The following is a 16,401-nucleotide window of genomic DNA, read 5'->3' on the forward strand; positions in this document are numbered from 1 at the left end:
CCAATTGTATACATTTTTCCAATGCCACTTTTTCCTCGTCTAAGTTTACCTTTTTGAAATTGCACCCAATTTTTTGTATTGTTAGTATATTCGTTGCTTTTTATTTATTCAGTAGAATTCTGAACCGTCTATGACACCGATACTTTTCTCCTACCCTAAAGTAGTAATCCAATATTCTTAATCTGTTCTATACAAGGTAACAAGCCGTAAAATCGAATATTATTTTAACAAAATCCTTATCGTTCAACTTCAAAAGTAAGTGTCAACTTTTGAGAAATAATAGACTAAAACAATTTTTAAGAACAAACAAAGTAAGCATCCTCTTGCAAGTGGTATAAAGTATTAGATACAAATTTAAACCTTAGCCTTATTGCGTTTGAAACGCTTACCTCAATATTTTTGTCTGTATAAGTCAGTTAAAAAAAGATAATAATTTGTACTGCAATTTTGTTTTGATTCACAATGAAATTTGGATTTCAAGACGAATATTTAATTCCTATTTATTATCAAATAATAAGATCAAAACATTTAATTTTTAAATTTGTATTTAAACATAATACATAATCTCATTTTCCAACAACATACCTTCATTTTGTGAATCTATTTTAAACAGTGTATTTTCATTTTGTATTGTATTATTTTCCAAAAAAGATTATCTTCAGATGTCTAAAAATTTAATTAATTTAGTTAAGTAGATTATTTTTTTTAATTAAGTTTTTAGTCAAAATAAATGATTTAAATAAAAGAAAATTTTAAATGAATGTAAAACAAAAGTCAAACTTAATTGTTGATTCTTTGTTTTTTTTTTAATTAATTTTTAATATTATTTTATAAAGGAATAATGATGTACCAATGTAAATGTAAATATTTTATCTTTAAATAATATTCATAGAATTTTAAGAAGAATTAAGGATATCGATTTATGTCCTTTAATTTTTTTTATTTTTATTTAGTCTAGATTGAATAAATTTTTATTTTTTCAAAATAAATACAAAAAGAAAATGGTGCCACAGATGTTTTATTTTGTTCGTTCTTAAAGTAAATTGTTTAAATTCATTTATTATAAATTATATTTTAAAGTTGGCCGTTAACGATAGAACCTTTAGTTTAGGTTATTGGTTTGTTTTATTATTTATAGTGATGGTTAGTGCGTTCATGACAGAGGTCTTGGGTTTATTCCCTGACTGTGTTATCTAAACTTTTTTTCACGGTTTCTTCTAAAAGACAAGGGAGAGCAATTGACAAGAGTAATTTTTGTCATAAAAACTGTAGGTCCCTCCATTTCTGAAAATATACTCGCTGACGGGAATAGTTCAGAGTTGTAAGCCACTATTATTTCTCATATACAGTTATAGTAAAATATCAAATTATTCTTTACAAATATTTCTTTACTTTCGCTATTTTATAAGATAATGTATATCAAAGTGTTAAGTAACTGCAAATTAAATTAGTAAATGAAATATCCCGTAGTCCTCAACGGACTGATTCGCCACCTTATTCATTTTTTATATTATTCTGGCTTATTTCGTTTAAAGCTATTTGGCTTGCGGAGGAGTTAAACAACAATAGAGTTCGTTTCTGTCTATGTCCAATGTCCAACTTAGAAAAAATCTTCAAAGGCATTTAATGTAAGACTTTCATAATAAATATATTTGTTTAGCCATTCAGGAATTTGGATGGTTCATTTAAAATTCTATTGTACTTAACTTTTATTTAATTTTTGAAGCCCAATGCGAAAAAGGTCTATTAATAGTTACACATGGTTTTCACTTAGCTTAATTAATGAAATAAATAATAATTTCGATTATCAAACGAAGTCTCTTTGATCAGAGGAAACTGTGTTTCTATTGACTTTTAGATGGTAGGCGGATAAAAAAGGCGAACAATTTAATTTCCACATCCGATAAGTACAAAGGACTTTAAAAGGCCTAGTCATATTGGTCTCAGTCCAGATGTGGGGTCAAATACTCTTATTAATAACGATATTTTCAAACTTTCGATGTTGATCGTTTAGTCAAAAGAAAAAAAAGTTAACAAATAAGCGACGGAAGCTGTGGACTTAAAAGAGATTAAGTGAAAACTTCAAAATTTCTCTAGCAATAAATTTCCTTCTGAGAGCGGGGACATATATAAAATTCTTAGTTATGATTAAAATTTTAGGAATATTTTATTTGCTTATTTATTTTATGATATTGTTTTTAAAAATGTTACCACTACTTGTGATCACTGTTTTAAAGTTTAATTATTTTATCGATGTTTCGTGACTTAATAAAATTAAAACTACTTATTTTGTATTTTTTGTAGAAGAAAAATACACAAATCATAAGGGAATTCAAATGTAACTGAGAAGTAAAGAATATTATCACTAAATTATTCTTTGAAGAAGAAAAAAAAAAAACAACACAAAAATGTATATTTCTGTATATATTCAAAAAAAACTAAAAAATGGTGACAAATACTAAACGATTTCACATAAGTACTACTTTTTTTGTAAAAAAAATTAAAAACATGTTAAGCAAAATTAATACATATTTAAAAATGAAGAAAAATAAATCAAACTTAATTTTTACTTAACGCTTACTTAAATCAACAAACATAAAGATACAAAAATCTAAATTATTATTAAAATGTAAAATCAAACTTCCAAGACCAAAAACTTAAAAAAAAAGAAACAAAAATGACAACAAGAACAAAAAGAAAAATTAATCGCGCAAAAAATAAATATTTGTTAAAAATGCATTAAAAAGAAAATTGTAAAATAAATATGTATAAAAGAAGAAAGAAAACCAACACTGAATTAAACCAATTAATAAATTATTATCATCGTGTTTCCCTGCTTTCAAAAATGCGTGTCTATTTAATTTATATACACATAACCACTTCCTCAATATTTAAATTTTTTCTCATCATCAAAGCAACAAAATAAAAACAAAGCTAAGAAAATAAAATGAACATTCTGCGATGGAATAAATAAATTCATTTTTAAGTGTCTATAAAAAGAAGGAAAACAGTTATAGTTATTATTATTAATATTATCATTATTACAACAGCGCTAAACTGCATGCTAACAAAAAAAAACAAAAAATATAAATAATTTAACAACAACAAAAAATTGCAAAAAAAGAACACAAATTGATGTACATAGTTACTAAGAAAAAATTAAGAACAAATTCGTCGTTTTTTTAGTTCCATTTTGAATTCTAAATAAATAAAATTATATATACAATACATAAATATATATATTTATAGATATATACATACCTCTATTTTACTAAAATATTTTTTCTATTTTTAAAATTAATGAGTAATGAAAAGTAAATAATAAAAATAATAATAATACAAAATATAAAATAATTTTAGCGATTCTTCAAAGTTATAAATTAACTTATTTAAAGTAAAGACAAAAAGAAAAACATCCCCAAGTGGAAACAAAACAAGAAAACTAAAAGTAAATGTGTTTTAATTGTGATTTAAATTAATATTAAATAAAAATAAAAATAAAGTAAAACATACAAAACAAGGAATATTTAAGAATTCCCTAAGATTAGGTATAAACAACAACAACAAAAACATATAAATACTTATATATATATATATATTACTTATATAACTTATTTAAGTCCATTGATTTAAACAATAAAAAAAGTTAAAAATTTATTCAAATTAAATGTAAAAAGTGAATAAACAAACAAAAATTATACATATACATAATAAAACAACAACAACAAAAACATAAACTCAAATAAAACATTTAAAAAAACAAAACCTATTACTATTGATAGAAACGATGGTATAATGAGATGCAAGTTAAAGAACAAGAGTGCGCAAAAATTAATAATAAAATACAGAAGATAATAAGTGAATTTATTGAGACATGATATATTGAAACAAAAACAAACAAAAAGAAAACGAAAGAAAAAGCACCTTTTTTGGAATGAAGGAATAAATGAAAACAATTTTGATTACAAAAAATAAAATTAAACAGTTTTTTTATTCAAATGATTCTCGAGGAAAAAGATTTCAAAACATATGTGCCTGGCTGGTCAAAACGACGCACGTTTCGCCACATCCTTTGGAATGATGAAACAAAAATAAACCTTGCTAGTTCTGACTATTGAAGAAATAGAAGGCGTCCCCAAGAAAAGGAGTTTCACTTCCATAATACAAAACAAATTGTGTAACACGGAGGCAGTAAGAACATGACGTCACATTAATAGGGACAAGCCAATCTGGTACTTGAAAATAAGGTAAGTTTTAAGTATATGATTGGTCAGCTGCCAAAAGATTGCCTTCCAACTAAGGCAACTTTGTTGGAAAGTTGACTGGAAAGTTAGTCAAGAAAAATCTACCTAACTATCATGTCAAGTATACTCATGTCAAAATGATAGGTGATCATATTTTTTCATTCAACTGAAGACTGAACTTTATTAGGCTATGATTTATTTATTTTCTGCACAACTTCATTTAATTTTTCCTGTAAAATGGTTCCTTGTTGATTTTGAAAAGAAATAACTAATATGTCTTGACGACACAATACATAAAACGTGATGGTGTTGTACCTTGCCTAAGGAGTGTTTTGTACACAATAATTTTGTTTGTGCTTTTTGTGCTATGAAAACTAGCAGCCCTATTATAGCTATCAACTATCAACTAGATACTTGATACATAACAATATTTTTGATGCATTGGTATTATGGCTATCAACTATCAACTTTGTTGATGAACTGTGAATTTTATCATTATTGTGAATGATTTTTTGAGATTACTTGGTATTACGGATATCAAAAAAATAGATACACATCAATTATCATATCAACCACAAATTCTTGGTTGATACGTCTCAAATAAATTTAGAAAAAATTATAAAAGGTACGTTTTTTTCATTCTCTCCATAGAATAAAATATAAATTTAAAGAAACAGCGATTTGTACGCATTTTTTTTTTTAAATTACTTTTTATTGACGATTTTTAATTCGGTTGCTTTAGGAATATTTTCGCATGCAAACAAAAAACTTATATTTCAGGATTTTCAAAGGCAAAAAAAAATTTAAGAAATTATATTATGACTTCGACGGAATTGTTTTTTGAAGGGAGTTATGATGAAGTTAACGCAAGTCAGCAGCTCAAAATACGCAGAGCATTACGTGATTCTTCCAACCCAATGGATTTGGACGAACACATGTAATAAGATACTTTTCTTTAATTCTTCCATTGGCTGATGAAACTTCATTGTAGATTCATTCAAAACTTCAGGCTTTCCAAACAAGCCTTCCTCGAGGTGTTAAACGATATTGGGGAAAAACTTAAACCGATCAAAAGCCAGCAGTCCATTACAAATGTACTAAAACTAGCAGCGGTTTTAAAATTCTTTGCCCAAGGAAGTTACCAATTGAGCGTAGGAAACGACTTTAATATTGGTATGGCACAACCAACAGTGTCAGTCGTTCTTAGTGAACTGCTTGGTGTATTGGAGAATTATATTTGTCCAAAATGGATTAAATTTCCATACTCCCAAGAAGAAGAACGTAGGGCTAAAATTTATTTTTTCGAAAAATGTGGCATTCCAAATGTAGTCGGAGCTGTTGATGGAACGCACGTTAAAATTCTCGGACCGAAAAAGGATCTTCGGCATGTTTATTATAATAGAAAAGGCTATTATAGTATAAATGCTATGCTTGTACGTTTTGTTTCACCATATCATGTTACTATTTTTACTTAATTTAGATATTTTTTTAAAGATTTGTGATCACCTAATGAACATCAGGTATGTTAATGCAAAACATCCGGGAGCGTCGCATGATGCAAGCGTTTGGAATGTGTCACAAATAAAAACAAAATTAGAAAGTGATTATCGGAATGGAAGAACTGACTTTCGAATTCTTGGTGATGGAGGGTATCCACTTTCACCATATTTAATTACACCGTACAGAGACGCTGAAGACAATTCTCTACAAGCAAGATTCAACAAGTAGCATGCCCAAGGTCGGAATATAATTGAACGAGTTATTGGAGTTTTGAAAAGTAGATTTCGTTGTCTACTGCAAGCAAGAGAACTCCACTACACGCCAAAAAAAGCAACTCAAATAATCAACGTATGTGCAGCGCTGCATAACATTTGTATAAAGTATAGATTGGAAAATCCTGAAGACTTTTATGAAGAAAACATTCTTGAAATCCATCATGTTTCCCCTGATCCTGCAAACCCAACATTTATTGAAGGCAGCCGCATAAGAGATTCCATTGCAAGTTTTATGCGAAATGAATAAATGTCTAGCGAATAATTAATCAATAAAAAAGCGGAATTTTTGTACTTCATGGTTGTTTTAATAACTTAAAAGACAAAATAAAGATAACTTATTGAAAACTTAAACAGAATAACGTAAAAACTCAAAAACTAAAAATTTACTTCATATAAAAACTTAAAAATTAAATTAAATTCAGTCATATAACTAATTACACAGTAATAATCAAACTGGATGATAATGGTTCATTAAATTTTGCTTCGCTTGCTCGATTTCCAAGAGCTGTTTTTTAAGTTTTAGTTTTGTTTTTCTGTCGTTCTCTTTGTTTTTGATGTTTTCCTTGTAGAGCAATAACTTTTCTTTTTTAATTTTAAGGATTTCACTTTTTTTTTTCTTTTTTCAAAATATAAGTTTTTTTGTTGTAGTATTCAATATTGTCCATACTCTTTTTAAGATGATTCAATGTTGTTTGCATGCTACTCATCTCAGAAATCATTTTGTTGTAAAAATTGTCTTGTGCCGACGTTTGGTTTTCCAGCAATGCAAGTCTTTTTTTTTCATGTTGGTCCTTATTTGAGGTCCTTGGTTGACTATTTTTCGGTGATTGCACTAAGGGTACAATTTCTTCGACCTGCACTGCTTCGTCTTCGTCGGCAATAACACCTTCGTCAGTCAAATTTGTTAATTGCAACCCAAATTCAACACCCGGGGGATTAACACAGGCATTAGGCGACTTACTGCTTCTTCATCATCAGTCAATCGGATTGTTTTATTTGGTCCTCCGCCAGTTGCAATTGTCTCTATCTTATTTTTTGTAACTTTTTTTTTTAATTTTTGTTTTTTGATCAATCCATACCTATTAAAATCAAAACATTACAAATTGAATGTATACTTAAGCAAATTATACTCACTCTTTGCCACTTGGTTGAGTCGCGTTGTGGAGGCCCCAAACTATTCAACTCCACTGCGATAGCTTCCCACTTTTTTCCTAGGTCCACTTTGGACAACATCCCCCTTGCCACTTCAGGATTTTGCTCCATCAATTCTACCATTCTTTCCAATTGCTTCCTGTTACTATTCTGTTCCTAAATAAAATATATTTTTTAAAATATGAAAACTTTTTTATTAGAACAACTTACATTTTCGCAAAACAATTTTAACTCCAGAAGTCCAGACACATAACAAAATTTTAAAACAATAATTGAAAACGTCAAAGGAGAAAAAAAATCTCATTCACAATAAACTATTCACAATCGGTTCAAAAATTAAAAGTTGATGTTCATAATACCGATTCATCAAATAGTTGATAGATATTATCAACTATCAAATTGATACTCATAATAGGGATGTAGAAGTTTGCGAACTAAAGTTCTGAATTTGAAATTCATGGCACTTGAAAAATTAACTAGATGTTTTGGTCGAAATTTACGTTCAAAGAATGATGTTGACTGCAAATGAAGTCCATTGGTCGCATTCACAAAGCTAGTGGCTACGTAGTCAAGGGATTCTGATTGACTTAATCTAACTACAAAAGTAGTTGAAATTTCCCCTCTGACGTAGTGTAAAAAATTAGGCTACAAAGTTAGTGGAGAGTGATTTTGACGTTTCACAATCAGCTGCTCGGTAAAGTAACACGAATTCAAAACATAAATTGTACAAATATAAATCATTCAAATTGTGTCTTAAATGTGATTTCATTGAATTTAAAAACACAAAAGATAAGTTAAAGTTATCAAATCAAAAATGTTTCTTATTTTATATATTTGCATTTGTCAATAATATGACAGTTCCAGATTGACTAGCTTTGTAGTGTAGTTTTGCATTCACAAAACTAGTTGAATTTTGACTACGTAGCTTTGTGAATGCGCCCATTGTGTTGCCTGAACCTGCCAATTGGCTAGCTACCAAAAAATATCATTCCAATTAGTTGCCTTAATAAAAACTATTGGAAAGTTCACTGGAAACTTAGTCAAGAAAAATGTCGCTAACTATCAAGCCAAGGTAACTTATGAAAAAATGACAGTTGACCTGATTCTGTATGATTTATTTATTTTAAAAGGGTTTCCTGTTAAATAAGTTATATTTCCTTACAATGCAAAACACAACACACGATTTACACTTAGCTTGCCTGGGGAGTGTTTTATAGACGTTCAAAGAATGCAGTTGACTGCAAATGAAGTCAATTATGCTAGCCAATTTTAAGCAAGTCAACTAGTTGGATAGCCAAGTGTCAAACTTAAAAAAGGGAGATTTTCTTGAGTAAACTATGCTTTCATTTGTTTGTGCAAAAACTAGCAAAAAACACAATTTTCTACAAACAAATTTCTCAGGCAAGCTACAAGACCATATCGGCTTGTATTCTATATTACTTATTTCATTTCCAATTTGACAAGGAACCCTTTTTGATCAAACGTTAAATGGAATTGTGCAGAAAATAAATAATTCACAGAGTAATAAAGTTTGGCTTTCAATTAATTGAAAAATAATTATTAACTGTCATTTTGACATAAGTGAAAGTAATGGAGATTTTCCTGTAATACATTTCCAATAAAGTTTCCTGAATATAATTTTTTGGCAGTTGGACAATGTGATTTTAAACTTGCCCTACTTTCAGGTACCTAATGTCGATCTGACCCGGCTTCATTTCTTTTCAAATCGAAACTGACTGCTAAAAACCTGATTATAATTTAAAAAATAGGCTGGGATGAGTACCTATTTTTTAACAAACTGGGTGGATGGCGCAATAGTCCGTTAAGAACTAGGGCATTGTGACTTATAACTTTATAAATAATTCAGAACTTACTAAGTAACATATGAATTTAAAAAAAATTGAATCCGCAACCTATTTAGTGACTTATGAATTAAAAATTATTTAATTCATAAACTTTTTTGACAATATAATTATTTAATTATAAACGAAATTAGATTTCCAGCTTTTAAAAATCGGATAATAATCGGCCCAGCTTATTAATTACCCACGTAATATTTTTTCTAATCAGAATTAAATATTAGCTTATGAATAAAATATAAAATCATAAGTCACTAACTGACTCAGGAATAAATTCTTTCTTAATTCATAAGTCACTTAAGCCAAACATGAGCTAGAAAATGACAACTTTATTCATAAATAACACAAATTTATGAAAACTCAGTAAAGTATTAAAACAATTGGAACTGAGATAACGCTTTGGAACTGCTGTTTTTCTTTAGAAATCTGGCAATACTTTTTTCTAAGTTGATGTTTTTGACACCTGTCACTTGTATCGTGCTCAATTTGGTTTACCATTTCATAATGAATATACTTACTTCCCAACAACGATTACAAATCGTCCAAATTTATTAAATAATAATAAAAAGGTTCGGTTTGCGCGCCGCAACAGAACAATCAATTTTTTGAAGGAAACTTTTTGTGAGCGCAATATCTCGTATCGTGAGTTTGTGGTGTGACCTTTAAGATTGTGAAATCTAACATCACATAACCACTTTTGGGGAATTATGTAAATAAAATCTTTATTTTTATTTTATTTTAAAAAATGCCTACACCTAAAATTTATGAAATTTTCTTAAAATTTATAAATAAATACAAAATTTTTAAGAAAACCTCAGAGAACATTTAAGTGTAACAAATATACACAGAAGAAATGTCGAAATAAAACAGTTTTGTGTGTTTTTTTATTTAAAATTAACTTTAAAAAGTAATTGAAAATAGAATTAAATGTTTCTTAGCCTTGAAATTGTGATAATTACTATTCATTTGCTCATATCTGGAAAATAAAAAAAAGATTTTGTGAAAATTCGTGCTTCGGTAAAGGAAAGTTGAGATATTTTTTCTGGTAAATATTCAATTGTTAAAAGCATTACTGCTGTAATTTTTACGAGTTTCTCACTGCAATGAAAGTATCACCTTAAGAAAAAGTATTATTGGCAGCACTGCTAATTTAGATGTCAGTTTTGAGTTTCAGTTCTTGTTGAAATTTTAATACACATACTTTAAAAAAAGAAAAAAAAAAACAAAATAAACAAAAGTTTATATTAAAATGGATAGTTTTGAAAAAACACAGGTAAGAAGTTTTAGGTAAAATAACAAGTTTATTTTATGCTGCATCATATCGAGCCCTTCCCCTCAATTTATACTATTTTCTATCCCAGCTAATAGATTTGTTGATGGGTCAATCGAGAGATCGTGACCAAGAAGATATAAAGGAGTTGTTTTCGCTAGTTTTTGAAGATAGTTCCAGCTCAAGTTCCAGTTCTGATGAATCAGAATTTGATGACCATGGCAACCTACCTGCTCAAATCTAATACAAACCATCGACAATTGTAGTCCTAACAAATAGCCATCGAGTACTTAACATGTGAGTACTTAATATTTTCTAGGAATAATGAAAAATATAATAGCTAACTTTTATAAGCAATGTTCTCCTAGTTGAGTACTCTTCCAGATCTTACTGATGCCGGAACAGTTCTTATGTAGATATACATACATAAGTCAAACCTAAACATTAATGGAGCTGGAAAATCTATTTTAAGTCAAACATTGAAAATAATTTAAGACAACCCAGGATAATTTTTTTTTTGAAAATACAAACAATCTTTTATTTATTCTTTATTTTTTATTAATTAGTTTCTCCAAAAGTTCCAACTTCCTCATTTCCAACTCTTGATCTTTTTTCCATTTGTTTTGCAAGCCATCCAAATAAGTTCGCATGAATTTCTCCCTCTGGTTGTGATTGGCTTCTCTGGCTAATTTTCTGTCGCGTATTTCTTCCCTTTTTAGTTTCAGTTTTTTCGCGAAATACATTTCTTCAGCCGCTTTCCGTTTGCCCAACAAACTATGATTGTTAGTTTTCGGAGCTGACTCGTGACTTATTAGAGTCAGCGGTGTTTCTTCGTCTATATTCTCCGAATGCTGCGATGAGGAGTGAAGTTCATCCTCGTCGGTGGTTTTTTGTGGTGACCCGTGAATTATTGTAGTCTGCGGTGTTCCTTCATCCCTATTCTCGAAATGATGTGATAGGGTGTGAGATTCATCCTCATCGGTGGTTTTCCGTGGTGACCCGAGAATCATTGCAGTCAACGGTGTTCCTTCGTCCATATTCTTAGAATGCTGCGATGGTTTGGATTGCGATGAGGTGTCAGGTTCATCCTTATCTGTTGAATTAGTCTGGTGGGATGTTTTAGTGGTACTGGAGCGGGTTTTAAAATTGATTTTCGGTGAAAATGGTTTTTTCTTAAAAACTGCCACAAAATCACCTTCAGTTGAGTTGTTCATTCTTGGTAGATCTCCGAAAATCGCATCCATTTCTTTAAAGTACAAATTATTAATACTTTCTATTGTTTCTGCTTTTTTTGGATCATTTTTTGCTGATTCGTAAGCATAGAGTAACTTTCGCATTTTGCCTACCACAGCGGGCAAACTTGTAGTTGAATGCTGTAAAAGAAGTAATGTAAAAAAATGGTCTTTTATGGAGATGAAATATTCACCGTGAAGCCTTTTTCAATCATGTCTTTCAACAGATTTTCGTATGCATATTTTTTCTTTCCCTTAATATTAAAATCGTCTTTTCGAGCAGAGTAACACTTTAGAAGCCCAAGGGTCTCTTCTCTCGACCAACATTTTCCTTTCCTGGAAGTAGAAGATTTTAATCAAAAACCTAAATAATAAATATCTATATTTTCTTACGTTTCTGTTTTTGTTGTTTCTTCTTTTGGGCACAATTGCATGTGCAGTTGTTGTTCTTCCAAAAATTCATCCTCATCGGAGGTTTTTTGTGGTGACCCGTGAATTATTGGAGTCAGCAATGTTCCTTCATCTATATTCTCGGAATGCTGTAATAGGGTGTGAGTATCATCACCATCGGTGGCTTTCCGTCGTGACCCATGAATTGTTGGTTTCAGCGGTGTTCCTTCGTCCATATTTAGGGAATGCTGTGATTGGATGTGAGATTCATCCTCATCGGTGGTTTTCCGTGTTGACCGGTGAACTATTGGAGTATGCGGTGTTCCTTCGTCCATATTCTCGGAATGCTGAGATGGTTGGAATTGCGAAGAGGTGTCAGGTTCATCCTTATCTATTGAATTAGTCTGGTGGGATGTTTTAGTGGTGGAGCGGGTTTTAAAATTTATTTTCGGTGACACTTGTTTTTTCTTATAAACTGCCACAAAAGAATCACCTTCAGTTGACTTGTTCATTCTTGGTTGATCTCCGAAAATCGCATCCATTTCTTTAAAGTACAAATTATTAATACTTTCTTTTGTTTCTGCTTTTTTTGGATCATTTTTTGCTGATTCGTAAGCATAGAGTAACTTTCGCATTTTGCCTACCACAGCGGGCAAACTTGTAGTTGAATGCTGTAAAAGAAGTAATGTAAAAAAATGGTCTTTTATGGAGATGAAATATTCACCGTGAAGCCTTTTTCAATCATGTCTTTCAACAGATTTTCGTATGCATATTTTTTCTTTCCCTTAATATTAAAATCGTCTTTTCGAGCAGAGTAACACTTTAGAAGCCCAAGTGTCTCTTCTCTCGACCAACATTTTCCTTTCCTGGAAGTAGAAGATTTTAATCAAAAACCTAAATAATAAATATATCTATACTTTCTTACGTTTCTGTTTTTGTTGTTTCTTCTTTTGGGCACAATTGTACGTGCAGTTGTTGTTCTTCTGAAAATTTATCCTCATCGGAGGTTTTTTGTGGTGACCCGTGAATTATTGGAGTCAGCAATGTTCCTTTATCTATATTCTCGGAATGCTGTAATAGAGTGTGAGTATCATCACCATCGGTCGCTTTCCGTCGTGACCCATGAATTGTTGGTTTAAGCGGTGTTCCTTCGTCCATATTTAGGGAATGCTTTGATTGGATGTGAGGTTTATCCTCATCGGTGGTTTGCCGTGGTGACCGGTGAACTATTGGAGTCAGCGATGTTCCTTTATCTATATTCTCGGAATGCTGTGAAGGAGTGTGAAGTTCATCCTCATCGGTGGGTTTCTTCGAATGGTGCGATGGTTGGGATTGTGATGAGATGTCAGGTTCATCCTTATCTGTTGAATTGGTCTGTTGGGATGTTTTAGTGGCTCTGGAGCGGGTTTTAATATTGATTTTCGGTGCCACTGGGGTTTTCTTAAAAACTCCTACAAAACAATCAACTTCAGTCGACTTGTTCATTGTTGTCTGATCTCCGAAAATCGCATCCATTTCTTTAAAGTACAAATTATTAATATTTTCTTTTGTTTCTGCTTTTTTTGGATCCATTTTCGCTGATCGGTAATCTGAGAGTAACTTACGCAGTTTGGATCGCACAGAGGACACATTGGGAGCTGAATACTGTAAAAGAAGTAATGTAAAAAAAGTAGGGCTTTTTATGGACCTGAACTATTCACCGTGAAGCCTTTTTCAATCATGTCTTTCAACAGATTTTCATATGCATATTTTTTCTTTCCCTTAATATTAAAATCGTCTTTTCGAGCAGAGTAACACTTTAGAAGCCCAAGTGTCTCTTCTCTCGACCAACATTTTCCTTTCCTGGAAGTAGAAGATTTTAATCAAAAACCTAAATAATAAATATATCTATACTTTCTTACGTTTCTGTTTTTGTTGTTTCTTCTTTTGGGCACAATTGTACGTGCAGTTGTTGTTCTTCTGAAAATTTATCCTCATCGGAGGTTTTTTGTGGTGACCCGTGAATTATTGGAGTCAGCAATGTTCCTTTATCTATATTCTCGGAATGCTGTAATAGAGTGTGAGTATCATCACCATCGGTCGCTTTCCGTCGTGACCCATGAATTGTTGGTTTAAGCGGTGTTCCTTCGTCCATATTTAGGGAATGCTTTGATTGGATGTGAGGTTTATCCTCATCGGTGGTTTGCCGTGGTGACCGGTGAACTATTGGAGTCAGCGATGTTCCTTTATCTATATTCTCGGAATGCTGTGAAGGAGTGTGAAGTTCATCCTCATCGGTGGGTTTCTTCGAATGGTGCGATGGTTGGGATTGTGATGAGATGTCAGGTTCATCCTTATCTGTTGAATTGGTCTGTTGGGATGTTTTAGTGGCTCTGGAGCGGGTTTTAATATTGATTTTCGGTGCCACTGGGGTTTTCTTAAAAACTCCTACAAAACAATCAACTTCAGTCGACTTGTTCATTGTTGTCTGATCTCCGAAAATCGCATCCATTTCTTTAAAGTACAAATTATTAATATTTTCTTTTGTTTCTGCTTTTTTTGGATCCATTTTCGCTGATCGGTAATCTGAGAGTAACTTACGCAGTTTGGATCGCACACAGGACACATTTGGAGCTGAATACTGTAAAAGAAGTAATGTAAATAAAAGTAGGGCTTTTTATGGACCTGAACTATTCACCGTGAAGCCTTTTTCAATCATGTCTTTCAACAGATTTTCATATGCATATTTTTTCTTTCCCTTAATATTAAAATCGTCTTTTCGAGCATTGTAACAATTTAGAAGCAAAAGGACGTTTTCTCTCGACCAATAGTTTCCTTTTCTGGAAGTAGAAGATTTAAATCAAAAACCTAACAAACAAATATCTTTGTTCCCTTACGTTTCTAAAGCTGTTTCTTCATCTGTTTCTGTTATTTCTATTTTTGGACACAATTGCATATGCAGTTGCTGTTCTTCTGCTGTGAAATTGTTCAAACACAATGAACTCTGAGATAAATCTTCACATGAACTGTCAATGTGAGTTGATTTGTTGTTAACAGGATGCACTTTGAAAACAGGACTATCTACACAAATTTTAACCATTGGCATTACCAATGGAGCATCCACCTTTTCTAGCTCTTCAGAGTCGCCTTCTACTGTATCGTTGATTAAATCTTGGCCCCCGAAAATCGCGTCCATTTCATTCATGTACAAATGTATAATATTTGCATTGTTTTCCAGCTTATGTGGGTTTTTAATTACTTCTCGGTAAGACACGAGTAAGTGACGCATTCTGTATCGCAATGCCGTGATCGTTGTAGACGAATTCTGCAAAAGAAATAGATTAAGCAAGGTAGGATTTTTTATGGCGCCAAATTGTTCACCGTGAATCCCTGATCAATCATGTCTTTTAACACATTTTCATAGGCACATTTTTGGTAGCCCTTTTGTTGAAATTCGTGTTTCCGAGCAAAGTAACAGTAAAGAAATCCAAGAGTCTCATCATTAGACCAAACTTTCTTTTTCCTGGAAGAAACATTTTTCAATTAAAAACCTTAAAACCAGTGCTTTCTTACTTTTCCATAGTTGGTGGTTTATTTTTGTGTTGTATTTCCATTCTGGGATTTAGTAGCGTATACTGGTTTATTCTATTATTACAAAACTCATTCTTGCGAGCCTTAAAACAAGTTTTTCTTTTCCTTCAAGAGCGTGAATTATAAACAAAAATATTTTTAAATCAATTTTCGTGTTTACTTAAAAAACAAAAGTATGATTTTAAGACCAAAAACACTCTAATAAACATATAAATTCTCGGTAATTTTCCTACAAGCTAAAGTAAGCAACGGATTTATAAACTTATTGAAGAATGCTGACATTTCCCTTCCCCAGAAAATGCCTAAACAGGTAGGTCTGTTTGGGAACATGCAATCTTATAAAGGTTCCGATTCAATCAAGTCACATTCTGGGGTAAACTTTAAGATCATTTCTTGTAGCTCAAACATAAGGCATGCTTGCCACTGACATCGCAAATAATTTATTGTTAGAATGTATCATTATTTATTTTTTAGAAATTTTTTCTTATCATTGATATAGTATGTATTTATTTAATTTAAATAGTTATGTTTTGTTCGCATTTTGTAGAGAAAAATTAATATGATCCGGAAAATTAAAATAAGCTAGAAGCTGAATATCTTGAAAATAAGGGTGTGTTTAAAATGTTAAAGTAAAGTTCTGATTCTGAGTGATACTTTAAAATTAAATCATCCTGTTAGTGAAATGTGTGTTTCGCATCTATCTTTCTCGTTTATTTATGTTATTGGGTAAATATTTGGTAGTCATTCTTATTTCCCAGTGTTTTACATGTTTTAATGATTTCGATGAATGACAGTTAAGAACAAAACTTCAAAATTGTTTTTGGGATAAAATATATAGTACAGTGAGAAATTGCCACCAAAACATCATAGAGTATATTTCTCTATGCAAAATATAACGATACACTGAAT

The 16,401-nt window shown here is 31.0% G+C and overlaps 2 protein-coding genes and 1 long non-coding RNA gene across 5 annotated transcripts; 2 read left to right on the forward strand and 1 right to left on the reverse strand.

Annotated features, from left to right (window-relative positions):
* The first annotated feature begins 4,628 nt into the window (after positions 1-4,628).
* LOC129942209 (putative nuclease HARBI1) lies at positions 4,629-6,964 on the forward strand. The gene is made up of 3 exons (XM_056051066.1): positions 4,629-5,181; positions 5,236-5,677; positions 5,739-6,964. The coding sequence occupies exons 1-3, from the start codon at positions 5,063-5,065 to the stop codon at positions 5,970-5,972; spliced, it is 795 nt and encodes a 264-aa protein (XP_055907041.1). The 5' UTR covers positions 4,629-5,062; the 3' UTR covers positions 5,973-6,964.
* Positions 6,965-10,146: 3,182 nt separating this feature from the next.
* LOC129942210 (uncharacterized) lies at positions 10,147-10,844 on the forward strand. Of its 2 annotated transcripts, none has more exons than XR_008780989.1 (3): positions 10,147-10,303; positions 10,392-10,597; positions 10,655-10,844. It is a non-coding gene; the product is annotated as an uncharacterized LOC129942210 (long non-coding RNA). The 2 variants fall into 2 exon arrangements; XR_008780988.1 differs by having other exon boundaries at positions 10,669-10,844.
* On the reverse strand, positions 10,810-15,757 carry LOC129942200 (uncharacterized). 2 transcript variants are annotated; one of them, XM_056051053.1, is made up of 12 exons: positions 15,475-15,757; positions 15,283-15,424; positions 14,799-15,226; positions 14,600-14,741; positions 14,503-14,542; positions 13,824-14,415; positions 13,623-13,764; positions 12,848-13,566; positions 12,647-12,788; positions 11,926-12,593; positions 11,727-11,868; positions 10,810-11,673 (listed from the first exon to the last, which is right to left on the reverse strand). In XM_056051053.1, exons 1-12 carry the CDS (start codon positions 15,513-15,515, stop codon positions 10,849-10,851), a joined length of 4,023 nt encoding a protein of 1,340 aa, XP_055907028.1. In that variant the 5' UTR covers positions 15,516-15,757; the 3' UTR covers positions 10,810-10,848. The 2 variants fall into 2 exon arrangements, with proteins under 2 accessions (XP_055907028.1, XP_055907027.1); XM_056051052.1 differs by having other exon boundaries at positions 13,824-14,542.
* Between the last annotated feature and the right edge of the window lie 644 nt (positions 15,758-16,401).

This window comes from Eupeodes corollae, chromosome 1 (genome assembly GCF_945859685.1).
Source record: "Eupeodes corollae chromosome 1, idEupCoro1.1, whole genome shotgun sequence".
In the NCBI taxonomy this organism is placed as follows: domain Eukaryota; kingdom Metazoa; phylum Arthropoda; class Insecta; order Diptera; family Syrphidae; genus Eupeodes; species Eupeodes corollae.